The following is a 25312-nucleotide window of genomic DNA, read 5'->3' on the forward strand; positions in this document are numbered from 1 at the left end:
GCCTCCGGACAAAGTCCCGTAATGACAGGAATCCGTTCCCACCCGGCAGTTCTTTAATTTTGCTAACCAACCTCAAGTGGAGTACTTTACCAAAAACCTTCTGAAAATCCAAGTATACCACATCCACCAACTCCCCTTTATCAATTCTGTCAGTAACATCCTCAAAAAAACTCAAACAGTTTTGTGAAAACCGATCTCCCATTCATAAATCCATGTTGGCTATGTCCAATCAGATCAATATTATCCAAATATACATTTATCACATCCTTTAGAACAGATTCTAAAATTTACCTACTACCGATCTAATGCTAACAGTTTGTAGTTCCCTATTTTCTCTCTCCCTCCCTTTTGTTATGATCCAGTTAATATTGAACATCCCAGAATGGAAACCTGGCTCAAAGGACTGCAACTTTTACTTTTTCAATAAAACATTGAGGAACAGAGTCATAGGATCACTAATTAGCTATAACAACAATAAAAGAACGTTTGATGAACAAGAAATAATGGATTATGATACAATATGCCATTACCCCCCCCCCCCCCGCACCCTTAGTTTAACAATTACATGCAGGGTTTATGATTAACATGGATTACAAAGTACATCTTAATCTGCAATTGTCTCATTAATACAAGGTCCCTTTTTAATCACTCAAGATGACTGTGGGCAAATGCACTCTCCACTCTGAACCCCAAGTGAATGTTTATGGATGTCTCCTCAGAATCCCCACAGATGATTGTCATATGAGGGTTTCAAAACTCCACTCTCAAAGGTGTGCTGTAAAATCTTCTCTCATAATTATGCTTTCCCTTAGCGGTTTGCATTCCGAAATCCTGACCAGGTGTTCCAAATGACAATTTTAGACTAAGCTTCAGCTCCACTTTTTTAAATGAAAAATTTAGAGTACCCAATTCTTTTTTTTTTCCAATTAAGGGGCAATTTAGCACAGCCAATTCACCTACCCTGCACATCTTTTTGGGTTGTGGGGGTGAGGCCCGCACAGACACGGGGAAAATGTGCAAACTCCACACGGACAGCCAGGCACCGTCTACTCCACTTTTAACAGCGAATCCAAAGAACAAGAACAAAGAACAAAGAAAAGTACAGAACAGGGACAGGCCCTTCGGCCCTCCAAGCCTGTGTCGACCATGCTGCCCGTCTAAACTAAAATCTTCTACACTTCCGGGGTCCGTATCCCTCTATTCCCATCCTAGTCATGTATTTGTCAAGATGCCCCTTAAACGTCACTATCGTCCCTGCTTCCACCACCTCCTCCGGCAGCGAGTTCCGGGCACCCACTACCCTCTGTGTAAAAACATGCCTCATACATCTCCTCTAAACATTGCCCCTCGCACCTTAAACCTATGCCCCCTAGTAATTGACCCCTCTACCCTGTCTATGCCTCTCATAATTTTGTAGACCTCTATCAGGTCGTCCCTCAACCTCCGCCGTTCCAGTGAGAACAAACCGAGTTGATTCAACCTCTCCTCATAGCTAATGCCTCCATACCAGGCAACATCCTGGTAAATCTCTTCTGCACTCTCTCTAAAGCCTCCACATCCTTCTGGTAGTGTGACGACCAGAATTGAACACTAAACTCCAAGTGTGGCCTAACTAAGGTTCTGCACAGCTGCAACATGACTTGCCAATTTTTAAACTCAATGCCCCGCCCAATGATGGCAAGCATGCCGTATGCCTTCTTGACTACCTTCTCCACCTGTGTTGCCCCTTTCAGTGACCTGTGGACCTGTACACCTAGATCTCTCTGACTGTCAATACTCTTGAGGGTTCTACCATTCACTGTACATTCCCTACCTGCATTAGACCTTCCAAAATGCATTACCTCACATTTGTCCGGATTAAACTCCATCTGCCATCTCTCCGCCCAAGTCTCCAAACGATCTAAATCGTGCTGTATCCTCTGACAGTCCTCATCGCTATCCACAATTCCACCAACCTTTGTGTTGCCCGCAAACTTACTAATCAGGCCAGTTCCATTTTCCTCCAAATCATTTATATATACTACGAACAGCAAAGGTCCCAGCACTGATCCTTGCGCAACACCACAAGTCGCAGCCCTCCAATCAGAAAAGCACCCTTCCATTGCTACTCTCTGCCTTCTATGACCTAGCCAGTTCTGTACCCATCTTGCCAGCTCACCTCTGATCCCGTGTGACTTCACCTTTTGTACCAGTCTGAATGCAGTCCAGGATTTTGCACCAACCCATGTAGGTTTCCTTTGTCTTAAATGCTTTTACAAAAAAATCTGATGTCAGCCACTGACTTCCATAGTTATTTCAACTCACGTTCCGCAGGCAGTCTAAAATCTCACAAATCTGAAAATCGCTTCAGATATCTTTCTGACGTCTCAGTCTTCTTCTCAGCTCTGACTCTCTTTACTGAACAGTGCTCTGTTCCAGTATGTTTAACCTCAAACCTCTTGAACACTTCCCTTCATTTCTCTAGTTTCCTTAAATAACTGCTTTTCAGATCTTTGCACTTGTTTACTTAACCATTACTCCATGTCTATTTTTCTTCTAGAAAAGCTGAGAGAGATGCTCCCTCCCGAGCCTTCTAAACCAACTGCTCTAGCAGAGCTGTGAGAGCGCCTTCTCTCTCCCCACCTATCTTCAACTGTAATCAATTAGTGAAACAAGAACTTAATAGCTTTTCTCTTACAAGGTCCAAATTGCAAAGCAACACACACACACATACTTATGCCCTTTCTTTACTCTTCACGCCGTCGACCTCTTGAAGAACAATGAAACACAGTTGGAACTTAACCAACCTCCACATAGACAAAAACCTTTGTCCAGCATGAATCTTAACTATAGGTTTTACCCTTCCAGACATCGAAACATTAAATTAAACCCATTTAAAACTATAACTTATTAATTGTTTATATTTTTATTCTCCATATTTTCATCATTTTCATCAAACAAACAACAAAAGAAAAACGAACAAAGCAACAATCCCAAAAAACAGGCCCATCAATACACAGTCTGTTACATCAACTCATACATTCCAAAAAAATAAGTTAACAAAACAGAAAAAAATAAACTAAACTCCCCTTCCCCTCCCAGTGTTCAATGGCAACAAGTACCGAAAGTGCATAGTGAACAATTCCCATGAATTGTAGAACCCCTCCTTCACCCCCCTTAGCTCAGATTAGGTCAAGAATTCCAGTAGGCCCCCCTCCCACGCTGAGGCACAGGGTGGAGAAGCTGACCTCCACCCCACAGGACCCCAACTGGCAATCAGTGAGGCAAAGGCCAAAACATTTGCCCCTGCACCTGCCTGCTGTTTCAGCCAGTCCGACACCCTGAAAATGGCCTCTCGGGGGCCCGGTTCCAAGTCCACATATAGTACCCCCAAGATGAAGTTAAAGACCTCCTTCCAATATCTCTCCAACGTCTAGCAGGACCAAAACATATGTACATGGTTTGTGGGGTCCCTCCTGCACTGCTCAGAGACATCCTCCACCACCTCAAAGAGCCGACCCATCCTCACTTTAGTGAGGTGCGCCCTCTACATGACCTTTAATTGCATCAGCCCCAACCTTGCACATGAAGTTGAGGCATTCACCCTTCGGAGCACCTCGAACCACAGACCTTCTTTCATTACCCTCTCCAGCTCTTCTTCCCACGTGGCCTTCATCCCTTCCATGGACACCCCATCCTCCTCTGACATCCTCCCATAAATCGCCGCCACCACCCCCTTCTCCATTCCCCCTACAGTCTGTACCTCTTCCAACAACGAGGGGGTCGTTGCCAGCGGGAAGCTCATAAACTCCTTCCTAGCAGAGACCCTTCCTCTTGGCCCAATCCATATTTCTCCCCCAACTCTTCCAACCTTGCAAACTGTCCCCCAGGAACAGATATTTTAATACCCTGATCCCCCTCTCCGTGGGCAGCACGGTAGCACAAATGGATAGCACTGTGGCTTCACAGCGCCAGGGTACCAGGTTCGATTCCCCGCTGGGTCACTGTCTGTTAAATTGCCCTTCGTGACCAAAAAGGTTGGAGGGGTTATTGGGTTACAGGGATAGGGTGGAAGTGAGGGCTTAAGTGGGTCGGTGCAGACTCGATGGGCCGAATGGCCTCCTTCTGCACTGTATGTTCAATGTTCCTCCCATCCATACTCCCCAGCTCAAACCTGCGATTCCCGTTGATCGGCATCTCCTTCGATCCAGCCCCCAGGTTAAAGTGCTGCCTTAAGTGCCTCCAAATCTTCAGCATTGCCACCACACCGGACTCCCAGAGTACTTGCTCAGCTACATCAGAGCAGCAGCCCTCAACCCTGATCCCCTACACAAACATTCTCCACCAAGACTCTCCCCCCCCGCCACGCCCCATGACCTAACCCCTCACCATCTCCACGTTCAGCACCCAATAGTAATATAATGAATTTGGGAGGCCAAGCCTGCCCCGCCTGTCACCCTCTCTGTAGGACCACCTTCCTGACCCTGGCTACCTTTTCCCCAGATGAACGAGGTGATCACTTTGTCCACTTTCTTCAGAAATGGCTTGGGTAAAAAGACCGACAGACACTGGACCAAAAACAAAAATTGCGGTAGCACATTCGTTTTAATTGTCTGCACACGGTCCGCCACTGACAGAGGCAGGTTGTCCCACCTTGCCAAGTCGGCCTTCACTCGCCCCACCAAGCGAGTGAAATTGCATCTATGGAGACAACCCCCCCCCCCACCAGTCCCGCTCCACCTGCACCCCCAGATACCTGAAGTGGGTTGCCACCCTACGAAATAGGAGCCCCTCCCACTTCCGCCTCCACTCCTGGTTGGGACACCATAAAATACTCACTCTTCTCCAAATTTAGTTTATACACTGAAATGAACCGAATCTTTGGAAAAGTCCCATTATGTTCCCCCCCGACATCCTCGGCTTTGAACTATACAACAATAAATCGTCCAGGTACAAGGATACCCCATGTTCCATTCCCCCTAGCACTATCCCCTTCCACAGTCTAGAACTCCTGAAAGGCCTTTAGCATCCTGGCTTCAGATTGAATTACCTTACTTTCAGATATCATATAAAATCATATTATAGTCTCTCATCCCGAAAGGTTCTTACAGCAGGATTAGTAATGAGCCCTTTTTCATGCTTTCTAGCATGCTTTCTAATCAGTTTCTCAACATACTATTCTCGTAAACCATCCCTAACACACGCCAGAAACTCATCACCCATGCCATTATTGCCGATTCGGTTTACCCAGTCTATATGCAGATTGAACTCACCCATGATTATCCATCCTACGTGGTTCTCTAATTTCCTGATGCACCACACTACCACCACTATTTGCTGGCCTATAAACAACTCCTGCAAATGTTTGCTGCCCCTTGCTCTTTCTTAGCTCCACCCAAACAGATTTCACATCTGATCTGAGGTCCTCCCTTACTAATGTACCAATTGGCAGCACGGTGGCGCAGTGGGTTAGCCCTGCTGCCTCACGGCGCCGAGGTCCCAGGTTCGATTCCGGCTCTGGTTCACTGTCCTTGTGGAGTTTGCACATTCTCCGCGTGTTTGCGTGGGTTTCACCCCCACAACCCAAAGATGTGCAGACTAGGTGGATTGGCCATGCTAAATTGCCCCTTAATTGGAAAAAAATAATTGGATACTCTAAATTAAAAAAAAAAACTAATGTACCAATCTCATCCCTTATTATCAGCGCAATACCACCTCCTTTTCCTTTCTTCTTCCATCACACGCTCAGGCCACCTGGGCAGATCCAAAGTTCAGGGGTTATGTACTAACCTAATCTACATATGGACTGTGTTTTTTAAAAAGGGGGCGGAGAAGAGACGTGATAGGCTATGCACCAGGTGTAGCAACCCAAGTCAGTGCTCTGCATTTTGTAAATTATTTATGTTCTATTATGTTTGTGCTCTGTACATTGAAAATAGTTTATACCTTGTCATTGCTTCCCGACATTGTAATATGCCTGTAGTACCGGTTGTCCCAACATAAATGGGAAAGCTATAGACCGGATGGTAATGTGTACATTGGAATGATGTGGAAACAGGAAGTGGTGTGCCAGTAGTCCAGGAATTCTCCCCCAGCACGGGCAGACACACAGCATATAACAAGCTGCCAGGATTGTTGAATAAACCTTTCTGATTGTTAGTCCCATATCGCCAGTCTATGCTCTCCAATTGCCTGGATGAGTGCAGCTCCAACAACAGTTGAGAAGCTTGTCCTTATCCAGGACAAAGCAGTCGGCTTGATTGCTGCCTCTTCCACAAACATTCAATCCTTCCACCACCGATGAACAGTGGCAACAGTGTGCAACATCTGCAAGGTGCACTTCAATAACTCACCAAGCTTCCTTAGCAGCACCTTCCAACCGCATGACCACTACCATCTAGAAGGAAAAGAGCGACAGATACCTGCGAAACCACCACCAGGAGGTTCCCCTCCAAGTCACTCACCATCTTTACTTGGAAAAATATCATCCTTCCTTCACTGTCAGAGTTGAAATCTTGGAATTCCGTCCCAAACAGCACCATGGATATACCTACACCTCAGGGACTGGAGCAGTTCAAGACAGCAGGTCACCACCAACTTCTTATGATCAATTAGGGATGGACAATAAATGCTGGCCTGACCAGTGACACTCACATCCCAGAAATGAATTATTAAAAACCCAGCAACTTCTACAGTTACTTCATTTCAAAGTTCATTTCACTGTTAATCAAAATCTTATGACGAAATATAAAAATGTGTATTTTTACACCCTTACCCCATGCCTTTCTGAAAATTGCTTATTTCAATTTCATTTCAATAATGTTAAGATTTTGATATTCCTTCCCTCTTGTTCAGATTCAGGAGAGGCATAGATCATCAGAAATGCCCAGTTGCCATGCCCGAGTCAGCCTGGGGAAATTCACAACTTTTACCTTTTCCAAAAACATGTTTTACATAAGAACATAAGAACCAGGAGCAGGAGTAGGTCATCTGGCCCCTCGAGCCTGCTCCGCCATTCAATGAGATCATGGCTGATCTTTTGTGGACTCAGCTCCACTTTCCGGCCCGAACACCATAACCTTAATCCCTTTATTCTTCAAAAAACTATCTATCTTTATCTTAAAAACATTTAATGAAGGAGTGTCTACTGCTTCACTAGGCAAGGAATTCCATAGATTCACAACCCTTTGGGTGAAGAAGTTCCTCCTAAACTCAGTCCTAAATCTACTTCCCCTTATTTTGAGGCTATGCCCCCTAGTTTTGCTTTCACCCGCCAGTGGAAACAACCTGCCTGCATCTATCCTATCTATTCCCTTCATAATTTTATATGTTTCTATAAGATCCCCCCTCATCCTTCTAAATTCCAACGAGTATAGTTCCAGTCTACTCAACCTCTCCTCGTAATCCACCCCCTTCAGCTCTGGGATTAACCTAGTGAATCTCCTCTGCACATCCTCCAGTGCCAGTACGTTCTTCTCAAGTAAGGAGACCAAAACTGAACACAATACTCCAGGTGTGGCCTCACTAGCACCTTATGCAATTGCAGCATAACCTCCCTAGTCTTAAACTCCATCCCTCTAGCAATGAAGGACAAAATTCCATTTGCCTTCTTAATCACCTGTTGCACCTGTAAACCAACTTTTTGCGATTCATGCACTAGCACACCCAGGTCTCTCTGCACAGCAGCATGTTTTAATATTTTATCATTTAAATAATAATCCCTTTTGCTGTTATTCCTACCAAAATGGATAACCTCACATTTGTCAACATTGTATTCCATCTGCCAGACCCTAGCCCATTCACTTAGCCTATCCAAATCCCTCTGCAGACTTCCAGTATCCTCTGCAATTTTTGCTTTACCAATAATCTTAGTGTCGTCTGCAAACTTGGTCACATTGCCCTTGGTCCCCAACTCCAAATCATCTATGTAAATTGTGAACAATTGTGGGCCCAACACTGATCCCTGAGGGACACCACTAGCTACTGATTGCCAACCAGACAAACACCCATTATTCCCCACTCTTTGCTTTCTATTAATTAACCAATCCTCTATCCATGCTACTACTTTACCCTTAATGCCATGCATCTTTATCTTATGCAGCAACCTTTTGTGTGGCACCTTGTAAAAGGCTTTCTGGAAATCCAGGTATACCACATCCATAGGCTCCCCGTTATCTACCGCACTGGTAATGTCCTCAAAAAATTCCACTAAATTAGTTAGGCACGACCTGCCCTTTATGAACCCATGCTGTGTCTGCCCAATGGGCCAATTTCCATCCAGATGCCTCGCTATTTCTTCCTTGATGATAGATTCCAGCATCTTCCCTACTACCGAAGTAAAGCTCACTGGCCTATAATTACCCGCTTAATGCCTACCTCCTTTTTTAAACAGTGGTGTCACGTTTGCTAATTTCCAATCCGCCGGGACCACCCCAGAGTCTAGTGAATTTTGGTAAATTATCACTAGTGCATTTGTAATTTCCCTAGCCATCTCTTTGAGCACTCTGGGATGCATTCCATCAGGGTCAGGAGACTTGTCTACCTTTAGCCCCATCAGCTTGCCCATCACTACCTCCTTAGTGATAACAATCCTCTCAAGGTCCTCACCTGTCATAGCCTCATTTCTATCAGTCACTGGCATGTGTTTTGTGTCTTCCACTGTGAAGACCGACCCAAAAAACCTTTCAGTTCCTCAGCCATTTCCTCATCTCCCATTATTACATCTCCCTTCTCATCCTCTAAAGGACCAATATTTACCTTAGCCACTTGTTTTTGTTTTATATATTTGTAGAAACTTTTACTATCTGTTTTTATATTCTGAGCAAATTTACTCTCATAATCTATTTTACTATTCTTTATAGATTTTTTAGTAGCTTTCTGTTGTCCCCTAAAGATTTCCCAGTCCTCTAGTCTCCCACTAATCTTTGCCACTTTGTATGCTTTTTCCTTCAATTTGATACTCTCCCTTATTTCGTTAGATATCCACGGTCGATTTTCCCTCTTTCTCCCGTCCTTCCTTTTTGTTGGTATAAACCTTTGCTGAGCACTGTGAAAAATCGCTTGGAAGGTTCTCCACTGTTCCTCAACTGTTTCACCATAAAGTCTTTGCTCCCAGTCTACCTTAGCTAGTTCTTCTCTCATCCCATTGTAATCTCCTTTGTTTACGCACAAAACACTAATGTTTGATTTTACCTTCTCACCCTCCATCTGTATTTTAAATTCCACCATATTGCGATCGCTCCTTCCGAGAGGATCCCTAACTATGAAATCATGAATCAATCCTGTCTCATTACACAGGACCAGATCTAGGACCGCTTGTTCCCTCTTAGGTTCCATTACATACTGTTCCAAGAAACTATCGCGGATACATTCTATAAACTCCTCCTCAAGGCTGCCTTGACCGACCTGGTTAAACCAATCAACATGTAGATTAAAATCCCCCATGATAACTGCTGTACCATTTCTACATGCATCCGTTATTTCTTTGTTTATTGCCTGCCCCACCATAATGTTACTATTTGGTGGCCTATAGACTAATCCTATCAGTGACTTTTTTGCCTTACTTTCCCTGATTTCCACCCAAATGGATTCAACCTTCTCCTCCATAGCACCGATGTCATCCCTTGCTATTGCCCGGATGTCATCCTTAAATAACAGAGCTACACCACCTCCCTACCATCCACTCTGTCCTTCCGAATAGTTTGATACCCTTGGATATTTAACTCCCAGTCATGACCATCCTTTAACCATGATTCAGTAATGGCCACTAAATCATAGTCAGTCACGATGATTTGCGCCATCAACTCATTTACCTTATTCCGAATACTACGCGCATTCAGGTAAATTACACTTATGTTGGCTTTTTTACCTCTGTTTTGAATCTTAACACCTCGATCAGTAACCTCTCCTAAGTTATATTTCCTCTTAACTTTTCTCCTAATTTTCCCTGTCGTTGAACATATATCCTCACGTAACAACCTGCCGCGTCGCTTACCATTAATGTTTTTACTTCCCGTTTTATTCCTTTTAGTATTACTGGTCCTATTCACTGAACTCCCCTCAGTCACTTTACCTCGTACTGTCGCCCTTTTTGATTTTTGACTATGGCTTCTCTGCCTTACACTTTCCCCCTTACCGCCTTTAGTTTCTGTCCCAGTTTTGCTACCTTACAACTTCCTGCATAGGTTCCCATCCCCCTGCCACATTAGTTTAAACCCTCCCCAACAGCTCCAGCAACCCCCCCCCCCCCCCCGCCCCCAGGTCATCGGTTCCAGTCCTGCCCAGGTGCAGACCGTCCGGTTTGTACTGGTCCCACCTTCCCCAGAACCGGTTCCAATGCCCCAGGAATTTGAATCCCTCCCTCTTGCACCATCTCTCGACCCACGCATTCATCCTATCTATCCTGACATTCCTACTCTGACTAGCTCGTGGCACTGGTAGCAATCCTGAGATTACTACCTTTGAGGTCCTACTTTTTAGTTTAACTCCTAACTCCCTGAGTTCAGCTTGTAGGACTTCATCCCGTTTTTTACCTATATCGTTGGTGCCTATGTGCACCACGACAGCTGGCTGTTCACCCACCCCCCCCCCTAGAATGTCCTACAGCCGCGCCGAGACATCCTTGACCCTTGCACCAGGGAGGCAACATACCATCCTGGAGTCTCGATTGCGTCCGCAGAACCGCCTGTCTATTCCCCTTACAATTGAGTCCCCGATCACTATAGCCCTGCCATTCGTCTTCCTGCCCAGCTGTCCAGTAGAGCCAGCCATGGTGCCAAGAACCTGTTTGCTGCTGCCTTCCCCTGGTGAGCCATCTCCCTAAACAGTATCCAAAGCGGTATATCTGTTTTGCAGGGAGATGACCGCAGGGGACACCTGCACTGCCTTCCTACTCTTGCTGTCTTTTAGTCACCCATTTTCTATCTCCCTCAGTACCTTTCACCTGCGGTGTGACCAACTCGCTAAACGTGCTATCCACGACATCCTCAGCATCGTGGATGCTCCAAAGTGAGTCCATCCGCAGCTCCAGAGCCGTCAAGCGGTCTAACAGGAGCTGCAACTGGACACACTTCTTGCACGTGAAGGAGCCAGGGGCAGTGGACGTGTCCCTGAGCTCCCACATCGCACACGAGGAGCATGACACGGATCTGAGATTTGCCTGCCCCAACAGTGAACAGAAAACTGAACATTTATTGCAGTAAAATATTATTTTAGATTTCACATTTATTGCTGGACTGCCACACTTTGTTACAGTTGCAACCAAATCTTTGAAATGATAAAGAAAGCTGGTCATTAATGGAAAGCCTGACATTTGCAGTTACTGCCATTCATTTCACTGGCCTCAACAAATTAGAAGTAGCTGTAGTTACCTGGGTTTACTTACTTAGATCAGTGGCCTCAATGGTGGAGACCTAATTAACAGCCAAATATTACAACTATGCTCTGGATTCAAGGTGAGCAGCTCAGCTGATGAGCTGCTGGTGTGGAATGGAACATGGAACATTCACTCAAACATTCACTCCTCTATTCACAAGAGCATGCTATTCTCTAGTGAAAATGATGGGCCCTTTGGCAATCTTCAAAAAACAAATGTAACACTGTAATAAATGTAAGATCGATGGCTCTGAGATGACTTCGCAGGTATTATTTATGGCAAGCCTGCAGTCAATTAAAAAAACAAGCTTGCGAACTGTGTTGTTTCAACTAGCTGCAAAAAAAAAAAAAGAATTTGCTTTCTGGAAATCAACCGCTTGGGTTAACATTCATTAACCTTTCTCCAAATTGAGCTTATTCAATTTTCTTATTACAACTAACAGCTGACCTATAAAGGAGCTTGTACAAATGCAGAACACAAATACAGGAGGCAAATTAGACCAGCACAGATTCACCTCATTTACAAGCACAAAAAGCAACAATGGCATGAAAACTATTTAGCAATTAATTCCATTAGCCTCAAATGCTGTGTCATCCAACACAATCTCATCCTTGTCAAACAAAAAAAAATCCATGAGTGTATGAAAAAAGAGGGTGACCAAAAATCTGTGGTTCTTCTGATGCAGCTCCGGCAGATATTCAGTAGGGGCAGACATTCCAGCCACCCAAAATAAGGCAATGAGTGCAAAAAGACAAAAACTCCCATCTCTAGCAGTACCCATGTCATTGTCCTCTCAATAGCCAGGTGGATCACTGGTAACAAGCACACAAGTGAAACCAGGGTGAAAGGCATTAAGCGAAACGTCTCGATAGATGCAGACTGAGTCACACCATGGATCCTGAAAAAACAAATCTTTGAGGCCTAAACAATAACAGCAACGAATATTTATAAAACACCTTGATTGTACTAAAATACAAACATTCAGATGAATTACAAGGAGTAGGTCATTTGTCCTTTGAGGCTGCTTTGCCATTTAATAAGTTCATATCTGATCTGATTGTTGCCTCAACCTACTTTTCTGTATGTCCTCTTTAACCTTTGGCTCGATTGTCAATCAAAAATCTACCCAACTCAGTCTTAAAGATATTCAATGACTCAACCTCCACTGTTCTCTGGGGAACAGAATGCCACAAACAACCCTCAGAGAAAAAAAAACATCTGAAATGGAAGACCCTTAATTTTTGAACTGTGTCCCTTACTTCTCGTCTCACATTAAGAGAAACATCCTCTCAGTATCTACCCCATTAGATCCCCTCAGGACCTAATATTTCAATCAGATCACCTCTCATTCTTCCAAACCCCAACGGATACAGTCCCAATCTGCCCGCCCTTTCCTCATAAGACCAATCGTTCAATCCAAGAATGAATTGCATGGCCTTCTCTGAATTAAGTAAGGAGACCACACTGCACACATGCCCTGTAAAACTTCAGCAAACACCTCTCTTCACTCCTGAAGAAAAGTCATGTTGGACTCGAAACATTAACTCTGCTTCTCTCTCCACAGATGGCTGCTCGGCCTGCTGAGTCTTTCCCAGTACTTTCTGTTTTTATTGCAGGTTTCCTGAAATATTTTATTTCCTCGCATCCACAATATTTTGCTTTTATATGATTGTGGCAAAATTTCATTACTTGTATATTCCATCGCCCTTGCAATAAAGGACAACATTCCATTTGCTTTCCTAATACCTTGCTGCACCTGAATACAGACTTTTTGTGATTTTGGAAATAATAAAGGGCATGAATGACACAAACAGAAGACCCTAAATTCTGCATAAACTGTCTATCAGCGAGGGACTTTGTGAGAATGTGAGGTGAGTGCTGGCAGGTGAAAAGTGTCTTTGCTTGGCGAGTTAACCATTATTTATTGAAAGCACTTGGCTATCAGCTGTCCCGTCTTTTCTTTGGGTGTCCCTCTTCCTTGTCTTTGTGTTCCTGTGGATTCTTATGCCCCATCCATTAATCTTCATCATCTTCAGCTTCCAGAAGTAACAAGTCTTTCTTCTGTCACAGTCAATTTTAAGGCATTACCTTTGATTGTGATCAAATATATTTGTATGTGGATATGTGTATTTTCTGACCTTCAGGATGATTGGGTCAATTTACCCAGTAGCATGTTTTTGTATTTTAAAATGAAGACAATTAATTTATTTCTCACACATTTGCCTTGGATGTTACAGAAAACACGATGTCTCAGTCACATGTCACACCCTCACTATCACACACACAAAAGACAGATACAGTTGAAGGTTAAACGGTAATTATAAAAATTGAATGTAATTCAGTCTCCATTTCAGTGTGAGCCTGACATTTCATAGTCAAGTTGTTACTTCAGCTGAAGTGAGGATCTTGAAAAGCAGAAATTTCTCTGAAATTCCGATGATTCTTACAGTTGATCATGTTAGACGTGTTAGTTGCTGTGATATGAAGAGTCTAAAGTTCTGTTCCTTTTTCACAAACACACATTTATTTCCTTCCAACAGCCTTTGCACAAAACTCTCACTATACATCACCTGACAGAGGCCACCTGAAGCCCCTTTACATATCAGTGTCAATTAATGGATACTTAACATAAATGAGACAACTAATTGCAATGTCTCTCAACCCATTACTTAACAGATCGGCCAAGAGGTTGTGGTCAGAAGTAGGCTTTATGATGGAACAGGTAAGAGACGAGAGGAAGAGGTTTACATATAAACAGGGAGCAGGAGTTGGCCAGTCAGCCCCTTAAACCTGATCCGCCGTTTAATAAGATCATGGCTGATGTGATAGTGGGCGGCACGGTATCACAGTGATTAGCACTGTTGCTTCACAGCGCCAAGTTCCCAGGTTCGATTCCCACTTGGGTCACTGTCTGTGTGGAGTCTGCATGTTCTCCTTGTATCTTCGTGGGTTTCCTCCGGGTGCTCTGGGTTTCCTCCCACAAAGTCCCGAAAGAAGTGCTTGTTAGGTGAATTGGACATTCTGAATTCTCCCTCAGTGTATCCGAACAGGCGCCGGAGTGTGGCGACTAGGGGATTTTTACAGGAACTTCATTGCAGCGTAAGTCTACTTGTGACACTAATAAAGATTATTATATTAGTAACCTCAAGTCTGCACTCCCCAAACTCCTGATAACCTATCATCTGCCTTGCTTACCAAGAATCTATCCACCCGTTTTAAAAATATTCAAAGACTTTGTTTCCACAACTTTTCAAGTTGCATTCCAAGGACTCATGGCCCTCTGAAAGAAAATAAATGTGCCTCACCTCCGGTTTAAATGGGTGACCCCTTATTTTTTTTAATTTAGAGTACCCTATTATTTTTTTTTCCAATTAGGGGGCAATTTAGTGTGGCCAATCCATCTAACCAGCACATCTTTAGGTTGTGGGGGTGAAACCCACGCAGACAGGTGGAGAATGTGCAAATTCCTCACGGACAGTGACCCAGGGCTGGGATTCGAACCCGAGTCCTCAGCGCCGTAGTCCCCTTTTATTTTTAAACAGTGACCCCTAGTTCCAGATTCTTCCATAAAAGGATGCGTCCTCTACACATCCACCCAGTCAAGGACCCTCAGGAACTTACAGATTCCAATCAAGTCACCTCTTGCTCTTCTAACCTCCAGCGGATACAAGCCTAGCCTGTCTAACCTTTCACCATGAGACAACTCAGTCATTTCAGGTATTAGTCTGGTAAACTTTCTCTGAACTGGTTCCAACGCATTTGCTTCTTTCTTAAACAAGGTGACCAATACTCCATACAGTACTCCAGATGTGGTCTCCCTAATGCCCTGAGGAACTGAAGCAAAACCTCCCTACTTTTGTATTCAATTCCCCTCACAATAACATTCTATTGGACCTGCTTATGTTCGCAACCAGATTTGTTGCTAAATCTGGAGATAGGAATGTCGTGCTATCTGGTGTTTAGATGGAAGAAACCAAATGACTCTGGCCAAACTATGAACAAAAGTTATTATTTTCTGACTAGTGATTTCTTGACATATTGGCAACACAAACATTTTATGATGACTGATTTTGATATCTGGTTCATCAAATAGTTTTCCAAATTATGCTGTGGATAAGGATCATTTAGATCCAAAATGTTAACTCTGTTTCTCTCTCTCTCCTGGGATGCTGCCAGACCTGCTGAGTTTATCGCGAATTTTCTGTTTTTATTTCAGATTTCCAGCATCCGCAGTGTTTTGCTTTTTATTTTCCAACTTTGATCGGAGTGCATTCAGCTTCTGACATGCACGGTAGCACAGTGGATAGCAATGTTGCTTCACAGCTCCAGGGTCTCGGGTACGATTCCCGGCTTGGGTCACTGTCTGTGTGGAGTCTGCACATTCTCCCCCTGTCTGTGTGGGTTTCCTCCGAGTGCTCTGGTTTCCTCCCACAATCCAAAGATGTGCAGGTTAGGTGGATTGGCCATGATAAATTGCCCTTTGTGTTCAAAAAAGGTTAGGTGGGGTTACTGAAAAAATGAAATGAAAATCGCTTATTGTCACAAGTAGGCTTCAAATGAAGTTACTGTGAAAAGCCCCTAGTCGCCACATTCCGGCGCCTGTTCGGGGAGGCTGGTACGGGAATTGAACTGTGCTGCTGGCCTGCCTTGGTCTGCTTTCAAAGCCAGCGATTTAGCCCTGTGCTAAACAGCCCCTACTGGGTTACGGGGATAGGGTGGAGGCGTGGGCTTAATTAGGGTGCTCTTTCCAAGAGCTGGTGCAGACTCAATGGGCCGAATGGTTTCCTTCTACATTGTAAATTCTATGATTTTATGATGCTTCTATGAGCTGTGCCTTCAGGGGAGAGGTGTGATGCCTATATCCCGGTTGGTTTGGTTTGATTTCCAGATTGTATTATATGCTTTTATTTTGCTGATTATATTTTATTGACTTTCTATAGAACATTAGAAAAATAAAAAGGTGTGACAAGGAAACAACCTCTTATGAACTTCACGAATTGTAAGTCATTAACCTCCACATTGAATCATCTGGAAGGAAAAGAAATGCACACAAAAATAAATAAAGATCGAAGATTGCTTGGAACCCAAGGGTCTCCTCAAATTTGATTAAATAACTACAGGATTTAGAAGGTAATCATTCACATTAATATTTTCCCGAAAGTGCATTTTCTCTCTGACAAATATATTTATTTTAATTTTATCGTTTGTTTACTAGAGCATCATTTTCCTTCTCTGGTATTGAAAAACAACAGCATAGAAACTGTAGGCTATTCCACTGTACGTTACTGATGCTCTGTATAAAACTCGAGTAAGGTCACCTTGGATAGATTGTAATGTTTGTTCTCTCTCGTGAGTCTTATTTTAAATGCTCAATAGCCTAAAGGCATTCCACAGGAAGCCCACTAGTTACACAGTGTCAGAATACATAGGATTTTACACACTCAGCTGATTATCATGAATCAGGCGCTGTCACCGCAATCTCAATGACTCCAATGCAGACCGAGTAAAAAGCTGTTTGCTACTAAACTTTTCTCAGATTCGTAGTCTCACTTGTCACATTGCTTGAAGCAATGGTGTTTAGTTGCAGAGGAATTTTAAAAAACTTCTCTCTTTAAATGCAACAGATATGTTTTAGTGTATCATTTATTCAATAGATGTTGCAACTGCAAGATAAACAGCTGTACTTAAGCAATAACGGTAACAGTGAGAAAGTTTGCAACGCCATTAAGACAGAAGAATGTCCAAAGCACTTTGCAGAAGCGTAATCCAAAAAAGGTTGGCAGGCCCCCAGAAGGGCTATTAGGAGGGGTGACCTTTGTCAAAGAGGTAGATTTTAACCAGTGTCACTAAAGAAGGATAGGGGGGCGGTACGAAGGGAATTCCAAAGTATGGGTCCCAGGCAGCTGAAGTCACTGCTGTCAATGGTGAAGTTAGTTTGGAATGGGGACACTTCACAGAAGGATCAGAGTCAAAGAAATCGAGGAAGAGAGATGTAAAGCTGGAGAAGATTATAGAGATAAAGATAGGAGAGGCAATGCAGGAATTTGAATAATAGTAGGATTCTTTAGGGCAGAATTTAACGAGTGCAACCGGTGTTCCATCCACTGGTTGGCGAACCAGTGGGAACTCCCTGTCACTACTCCCCAAGAGGCCTCACAGCATTACCAATCAAGGCCCAAGTTGGGTAAAATTCCCACCCCGGAGAGCTGTCGTTCAGAAACTGGCAGATCTCCAGTGCAGGAAGTATCACTAGGGAACGATATTCACCGTCAGTGCTGTGCTGGGGTTTACCTTGAGGATTAGTGATGGCACACAAATGGAGGTGAGTGGGGCAGGATGAGAGTTGCGGGGCAGGGCCGCTGGCAGGAGGGAATGGGAGAGAAGAGGGAGGGAATGGGAGAGAAGAGGGAGGTCATGAGAGGCGATGGGGGGGTCAATAGCAAAGGAACAAGGGGGACACCACTTCACAATGCCGGGGTCCTCGATCAGACATTGAGTGCCTGAGTATAGCCAGTTGTATTACCAAGATCAGTTCACCCAGCAGTGAGCGATGAGTTTTCAAGATTGTAAAACCTATTCCTGTACTATAGTGCTGTCACCAATTCGAGTGCCTGAGTGTGAGGGATCTGCCCAGGAAGCACAGGCAAACTAGACAGAGTTTAATGGGTGGTTGTCCTACATGGCAAGTTCCCCCACCTGCCACTGGTTGAATTGAAGTGGCCACTTAATTGGCCTTCGGGCAGGAAAGCCACCCTCCACCCTACCCACCCTGGATTTAATTTAAGGGAGGCAGGAAGGAGGTGGAATCTCACGCCACACTTTACCGCTCAATCACACAGCACCCTCCAGCCTCCGCACTTTCCTCAACAGGTGGTGGGGCCATTCATTTCTGCTCTTAGATTTTGTAATGTATGTCAGAAAATGACTCGCCTGCTGGCTCAATTGGTGACAGCACTATAGTACAGGAATAGGTTTTGCAACCCTGAAAACTTATCGCTCACTACTGGGTGAACTGATCTTGGTAATACAACTGGCTACACTGCTTCACAGCAAAGTAGGGGAATAAAGTCAGGATTTTTGCTTCTGCTCTCAATCCATAAAGATCAGACATGTGGGAAATAAGTGAGGTACAGTTAGCGTTGATCTGCAATGCTCTTAAATAGGCTTAATGCTCCAATACTATCCATGGTCAGGTATGAACACTTTGTGGTGGAATGATGAATGTGTGTATAATAGTACACAACTTGAATTTGACACCTTTTCCATTAACGCTAGAGCTCCAAGTTTGCTCTCCCTTTCTCTTGCTTCTCTATATTCAATTACCACCTCTAAACATATCTGCTCTTTCTGATGATTGCACTTTTTTCTGATTTCTATCAAACTGCCTACCCTCAGAGTACACATTTGCAGTCTTCTGGAACTGCCAATAGTTGAATCAGTACATTTCCATTTCCTCCATTGCCTTCATTCAGGTAAAGAAAATGTTGCTTTGTTTTGTCTTCAAATCCGTAGTTTCTTCATGTCAATAACTTCTTTCTGTTATTATTCTAATAATTTAGGTACACAAGTGGTGCCTTAACTTCCTCTTGATTTTGAATGGTGTTCCTATATTACCTCAATTGTCTCCGTCCTGCCAGCAGTCACATTTGCTTTTCTAACAATTTTTAATTTTCAATAAAGCTAAAGTCTGCTCAACAATTCATCGAAGCTTTCATATATAAAGATGTCTGGAGCTCTGAACATAGGAGAAGAAAAGGCTTGTCATCTGCTGGGTGATACAGGGGGCGATTCACCCAAATGGAGCCCAAGTGTTCGCGCCGTCGTGAACGGTGTCGCCTTTCACGATGGCGTGAACTGAGCCCGGGTACGACCTATTCTGTCCCCCACAGGGGGCCAGCACGGCGCTGGAGTGGTTCACGCCGCTCCAGCCTCCTTTCCCAGTGGCAAATGGGCACCGCGCCAACCCGCGCATGCACAGTTGGGCAGCGTCGACTTGCGCATGCGTGGGGGACTTCTTTTAAAAAAAATTTTTTTTTAAAATTCTCCTCCATTTTCACATTTTCTCCCACATTTACATCCATCAAAAATAAACAATAATCAGCAAGATATGTCAGTCCCCATAATAACAACAACGATCCCATCTACCCACCAACCCCCAAACCTCAACCCACATGTTTACATAAACAAATGACAAAAATAAATCAGGGATTACCCGTAGTCACCCTTAATCTTACACAGCTCCCATCCCCCCCCCCCCCCCCCCCCACCCACCCCAGGCCTCCAGCTCCTACCGTCCACTGCCTCTTGTAAAACTCCTCCCCCTACCCTCGGTTCCTTCCCCCCCAACTTTCCACCCCGGCTAGACCACTCGGACCCTGTTCTGCCAGGCTCCGATGGCCGCAGCCCCTCCCCCCACCTCACTCCCGTTCACTGGCCGGCACACACCAGCCAGCGTGGAGGCCCCCGCCCAGGTCCCTTTCCCACTTGCCCGGCCCCAGGAAAGCCCAAAGATCCCCTTTTAGCACACAAACCCCGCCTATCCACCTACACCCCAAAGAACTCTCATTTCGAGTGAAAGTCCCGAACCTTCCCTCGTCCAAATATATACCACATTGGCTCCTTTAATCTCTACACCTGCGCGCAGTGATACAAAAAAGAAGAAAATACAGTCATGAGGTTACATCGGCTCATGGCCATTCCTCAGTTTGTCTGTTCTGCCACAGTCCTTCTGCTTTCGCAAACTCCTCCACTGCTTCCGCCGTTCCAAAATAAAAGTCCCTGAGCTTGTAAGTCACCCTCAGCTTCGCTGGATATACAATGCCGCACCGCACCTTGCTAATGTACAGTGCCCTCTTCACCTGGTTGAAGGCAGCCCGCCTCCTTGCCAGCTCCACCGTAAAGTCCTGGTATACACGTATACCAGCTCCAGCCCACTGCACCACCCGCTTCTGCTTGGCCCAGCTCAGGACCTTCTCCTTCACCCTGTGCTTACGGAAGCCAGAGTCACTGCCCTTGGCGGCTCACTCGCCTTTGGTACAGGCCTCCACGACCGATGAGCCCGATCCAGTTCATATCGGGAGGGGTCCTCCCCCTCCCCCAGTAGTTTTGCCAGCATCGCGGCAAAATACTCAGTCGGCTTCAGTCCTTCAACTCCTTCGGGCAGCCCCACAATCCTCAAGTTCTGTCACCTAGATCTATTTTCCAGGTCTTCCATTTTTCCTTGCAGATCCTTGTTAGTATCCATCACCTTCCGCATCTCTTTCCCCATCGAGGCAAGTTGATCACCGTGCTGCAATAACGTCTCCTTCACTTCCTTCAGCGCCTCCCCTTGCTCTCGCACCTCCGCCACTGCGCTCGCCACCTCCGTCCTCACCGGGGAAACCGCCTCCTCCACCAGCACACTCAAAACCTCCCTCATCTCCTTCCTCACCGTCTCCATGCATTTCGCAATCTGCGCCAACTGCTTTTCAAATTCCGTAGCCATCACCTTGGGTATTTCTTCAGCCGTAAGCAGTGCAGCCTTCCCTGGTGCTCCAGCCTCCATTTTTCCTGGTGACCCTGCGGTGACCTTTCCACTCCCCGACGGACCTCCAGCTGGTTTTTATTCGGCCGTTTTTCTGCTCACCCTCGACATTTTTCTTTGGGGTTATTTTCCCTCGTGTCTTCTCAGTGCCTCCTCCGTGCCTTCTCCCTTCTTCTGCCGCCTGCGCGGACCCTGGGACCGGGCTTAAAGCCCCCAAATTGCCTTTCCCGAGCGGGGGCTCTCCATTGTGCGGCCGCCTGCCGCCCGCCGTCACCGGAAGTCTCGTCCGTGGGGGACTTCTTACGCGCGCCGGCCCCAACTCAACATGGCGTCGGTGTTCAGTGGCCGGCTGCGCAGGAAAGTAGGCCCGGGGGTGAGAGGCCGGCCCGCCGATCGGTAGGCCCCGATCGCGGGCCAGACCCCATCGGAGGCCCCCACCGGGGACGGTACCCCCCTCCCCCCACCCCCCCACCCACAGGCCGCCCCCCCCCCCACCCACAGGCCGCCCCACCGACTGTTCGCACAGAGTTCCCGCTGGCAGCGGCCAGGGGTGAACGGCGCTGGCGGGACTCTGCCGTATACGCCCGGCTGCTCGTCCCATCCGGGACAGAGAATCGGCAGCAGCCCGTGGCTGGCGTGGCACCAACCGTGCCGGCGCAAATTATGCCGATTCTCTGCACCTCGGAGAATCACGCGCCGGCGTCGGGGCACGGTTGCGGCGATTCTCCGGCGCGGGGCTTGGAGAATCGCCCCCATAGTCCTCATCATTGGTCAACAACCTTCTCCTCAACTGCAAATGTACTTGTCCAAATGTCATTGCTGCTGTGGATGTCCTCTGAACTTCCTTCAATTAAGCCATTCTGAAAACTCTTGAAAGGTCACTGTACTGATTTTTACTTTAACTTATTCTTATCCAAAGCCCATATCATCCGTCTTGTCTCCCAAACTTCCCTTCCTCTTGGAATCCATTGGTTTTTAAAACTTGAGATTGATGTCAGCTAATTAATGCTTCTTGTTTTATCTCTTAATCTCTTCAACTCCTTTGAACCTTGTTGCTGGATGTATGATGGTCCTCGGTTCTTCACCAAATTTGCCCTGTCTTTTCCAATGTACCATTTTAGTATCAATTGAAGATGAAGAATTTTGCTGTCAGAAGATAACAAGTTAGCAGCAATTCACCATACTCACCTGCTAAATGAACTGAATTAGTTCAATAAAATCATCTTGACTTTAAAATGTGTATGAATAGGCTATCTTACTTTATATTGCATGTTTTTGGTTTTCTCACAAACCTACTCCTGGTTTAACTCGATAAAACTACAAGCCTTTTCTCTGTCTGACTGTTCACATACCTAATATAGTCAAAACAGGAAGAAACTTCTGCCCCATAGCCAATGATTATCTGTGAGTTTTAAACGTTTCCATTCAGGCAAACAGAACCATTGATTTCAGTTCCGAAGGTGCAACAGATCTCCAAAGGGAATGTTTCTAACATCAAGGAATTTATTATACAGTAAATTACTTAAAAATTTCACACAACTAGCTAAAGAATGAGAATTTTCTTCTTGGAACGCATATTCTACATACTTATCGTTGTTTGGCTTCAAAACATGAGTATTGCTGAAAAAAAGAAACATATTGTTGGAGCTTTGCACCTTGCACTCATCAGGACAACTCATAAAAATATAAATGGCTGTCATTTATTTTGTTCAGCTGGAACAAGTGCAACATATACACATATTGTACCTGCTTTAGTTCAGCAAAATAAGTGACAGCTATTCACTGGTTCATTCCTCAAGGCAATGCTGTGACCAATCAGAGTCAAGCTGCCTGGTTTAAATTTCAAACAATGCTTGTCAATTAACTGTCAGTTACCATAAACTGACACATTCTTCATGGCAATGCCTTGACCGATCGGAGCCTACTTGCCAACCAATCAACACTCTCCTCTCATACAGTACAACTTCTTTGTTTTCCCTTACATTGATATTTTGGGGAATTGTCCTGATGAGGGCAAGATGAAAAACTTCAACAAAATTACTCTTTTTGACAAACTTCTTTAAATCATCTGAAAACAGAGAGTGGAATCGGTGCTGAAGACAGTGTTCAGCCCAGTTAAAAATCTTCATAAATTTACTTCAAAATGGTTTAACAGACTTACGGCATTTATAATGTGTTCGCCTCCTGTTATGAAGCAGAGCGGATCGACTGGAATAATAAGGTCTTAGGTGATCAAAACTCATTTTTGCTAATCAAAATTCTGGTACTGGCTGCCATATACACACGAACAATATTATTATGATTGAACTGCAAACATATTAGATACACATCATCAAATGTACCTGCCACTGTTTTGTCAGCTCTCGAACCAGCTGGGTGTCATCCAATAGTCTCTCTTTATAGGTGGCATCCTGCAACACATTGGCAGTGGTTTCCGCTTCTGTAAGCCATGCCCGGAATTTGTCCAAATCCAGATAGAACTGCTGCAGCAATCTGAGGGCTGCTTCCAGCGCAGCCTCCTTCTCACTGGCCCTGTGGAACCATTATTTTCACACAAATTAGTAATCTTCATTAACATAGCTGTTTCATGAACAGTGTTGTGTATTCAATTATGAACTATATAAGACCTTCAACAGAGGATTATAAGAATGAGTTAGTGACTGTCACAAATTTAAATGTTTAGGGAATTTATCATCACACAACCTTCACCCATATTAGTCCCTTAATTAGGTTTATGTCAGTAGAAAGTAATTACACTTGGCAACAGGTAAAAAGGTCTTGATTGTGCCTTATACGATTTTGGGCCTGTAGCATGATGTCTTCTTACATTCAACACATTGGGTGGGATTTTGGCTCCCCCGCCAATTGGCCAGTGTCATGTTTCCCGGCAGTGGAGGTGGCTTGTCATCAGCTGCCGAGGGTTCTTCCAGTCCCGTCGACGTCTACGGCATTTTGCGTGGCTTGCCCATCCTGCCACCGGAGAACCAGCCTCAGGGGTCACAATCACTGGGACTGGAAGATCCCACTGACAGGAAGGGCTGGACAATACTGCTCGTTATGACATATGAAAAAATGACTTTCTCCCAGATTTACACATGGAAAATTGAGAAATTCCAGTATATACAACCAGTACTAAATTAAGATTTTCCTCAATAATTGGTTCGATTGGCTTGCAGGGATGAGTAGATCTGATTAAACGATCCGTGTGCCCTTTTTTGCACAAAATATTCAACCATAATCGTACAAAAATAGGAAACTGAAACAACAAAAGGGTCATCAAAGGACAGGCTTCTGTGCTTCACTATTGAATAAAATGGGATTTCTCGCTAACTGCTGAAAGCTGGAATTTCCTCAGTCACAACTCTGCTGTAACTGAAGTGGAAAACCAGGTTACATGCATGAATGGCATTTCAGTCACACTTCTGATGAAGCCACATTGGTTGGTGGAGTTGGAACACAATTGCAGTCAGTGTGTGAAAAGTAAAATGACTTCTGTTTTTCAGGATTATAGGTTTTTTTTGTTGTAGATGTGCACCAAGTCAGTCTGAACTGAAACAGCTCATTTTACATGGCACCCATAGAACATACTTTCATCCCATCAGACTGAGCTGGAATTGAGGCAATGCTCTCTCTGTATGTTAAAGAACAGTGCTGCAGACTTCAATACCTGAAGGCAATTCTTGTGAGTAAGACTTGATCCAATTTCTAGGTAGCAGCAGCAAGATCATCAAAGATTTATATTGCAAATTTGATGAAATTTGCTATTTCTAGTGAATTTGTAAAGCTTTCAAAAAGAAAAAAACCCTCCCCCATTCACTAACTTCTTGTGATCGATGAATTGATGACTGAAAGCATTAAAAGAATGCCCTTACATTGAAATATTGACTAGAGAACTGTTTAACCCCACACTGTTTCCCATTTTAGTCTCGTCGAACTGTGTACCTCAGAATTTCTCTGCAAACTCTAAGCAGGTGTGTCTACATGAGACATATTCTTTTTTTAATAAATTGAGAACACTCAATTCATTTTTTCCAATTAAGAGGCAATTTAACGTGGCCAATCCACACAGCCTGCACATCTTTGGGTTGTGGGGGTGAAACCCACACAAACACGGGGAGAATGTGCAAACTCCACACGGACAGTGACCCAGAACCGTGATCGAACCTGGGACCTCGGCGCCTTGAGGTAGCAATGCTAACCACTGCGCCACCATGCTGTCCGACATGAGACATATTCACAAATTAATTCATCCTTTGCTTTGCTGAAAATGTTTTTTCCCTGGAATCTGATTTATCATTGACAAGTTTGGAGTTTTCACCAATTAAATCTGCATTTTATCTCCCAGCTCCTGCTCTACTTACTTCAAAGACGTAGATGCGGACTTACTGTAACATACGCACCACATCTATGTCAAACACGTGATGCTGCATGGAGGT

At 44.7% G+C, this 25312-nt stretch overlaps 1 protein-coding gene across 15 annotated transcripts in view; it reads right to left on the reverse strand.

The window, feature by feature from the left end:
• dmd (dystrophin) overlaps nt 1-25312 on the reverse strand; it is a 3042490-nt gene that overhangs the window by 475727 nt on the left and 2541451 nt on the right. For all 15 annotated transcript variants that reach the window (XM_072513983.1, XM_072513987.1, XM_072513978.1 and 12 more), the window contains one exon: nt 23219-23408. In XM_072513983.1, coding sequence (XP_072370084.1) covers nt 23219-23408 — 190 coding nt within the window. The remainder of the gene's footprint in view (nt 1-23218; nt 23409-25312) is intronic.

The sequence above is a fragment of the Scyliorhinus torazame genome, chromosome 8 (assembly GCF_047496885.1).
Source record: "Scyliorhinus torazame isolate Kashiwa2021f chromosome 8, sScyTor2.1, whole genome shotgun sequence".
In the NCBI taxonomy this organism is placed as follows: Eukaryota; Metazoa; Chordata; class Chondrichthyes; order Carcharhiniformes; family Scyliorhinidae; genus Scyliorhinus; species Scyliorhinus torazame.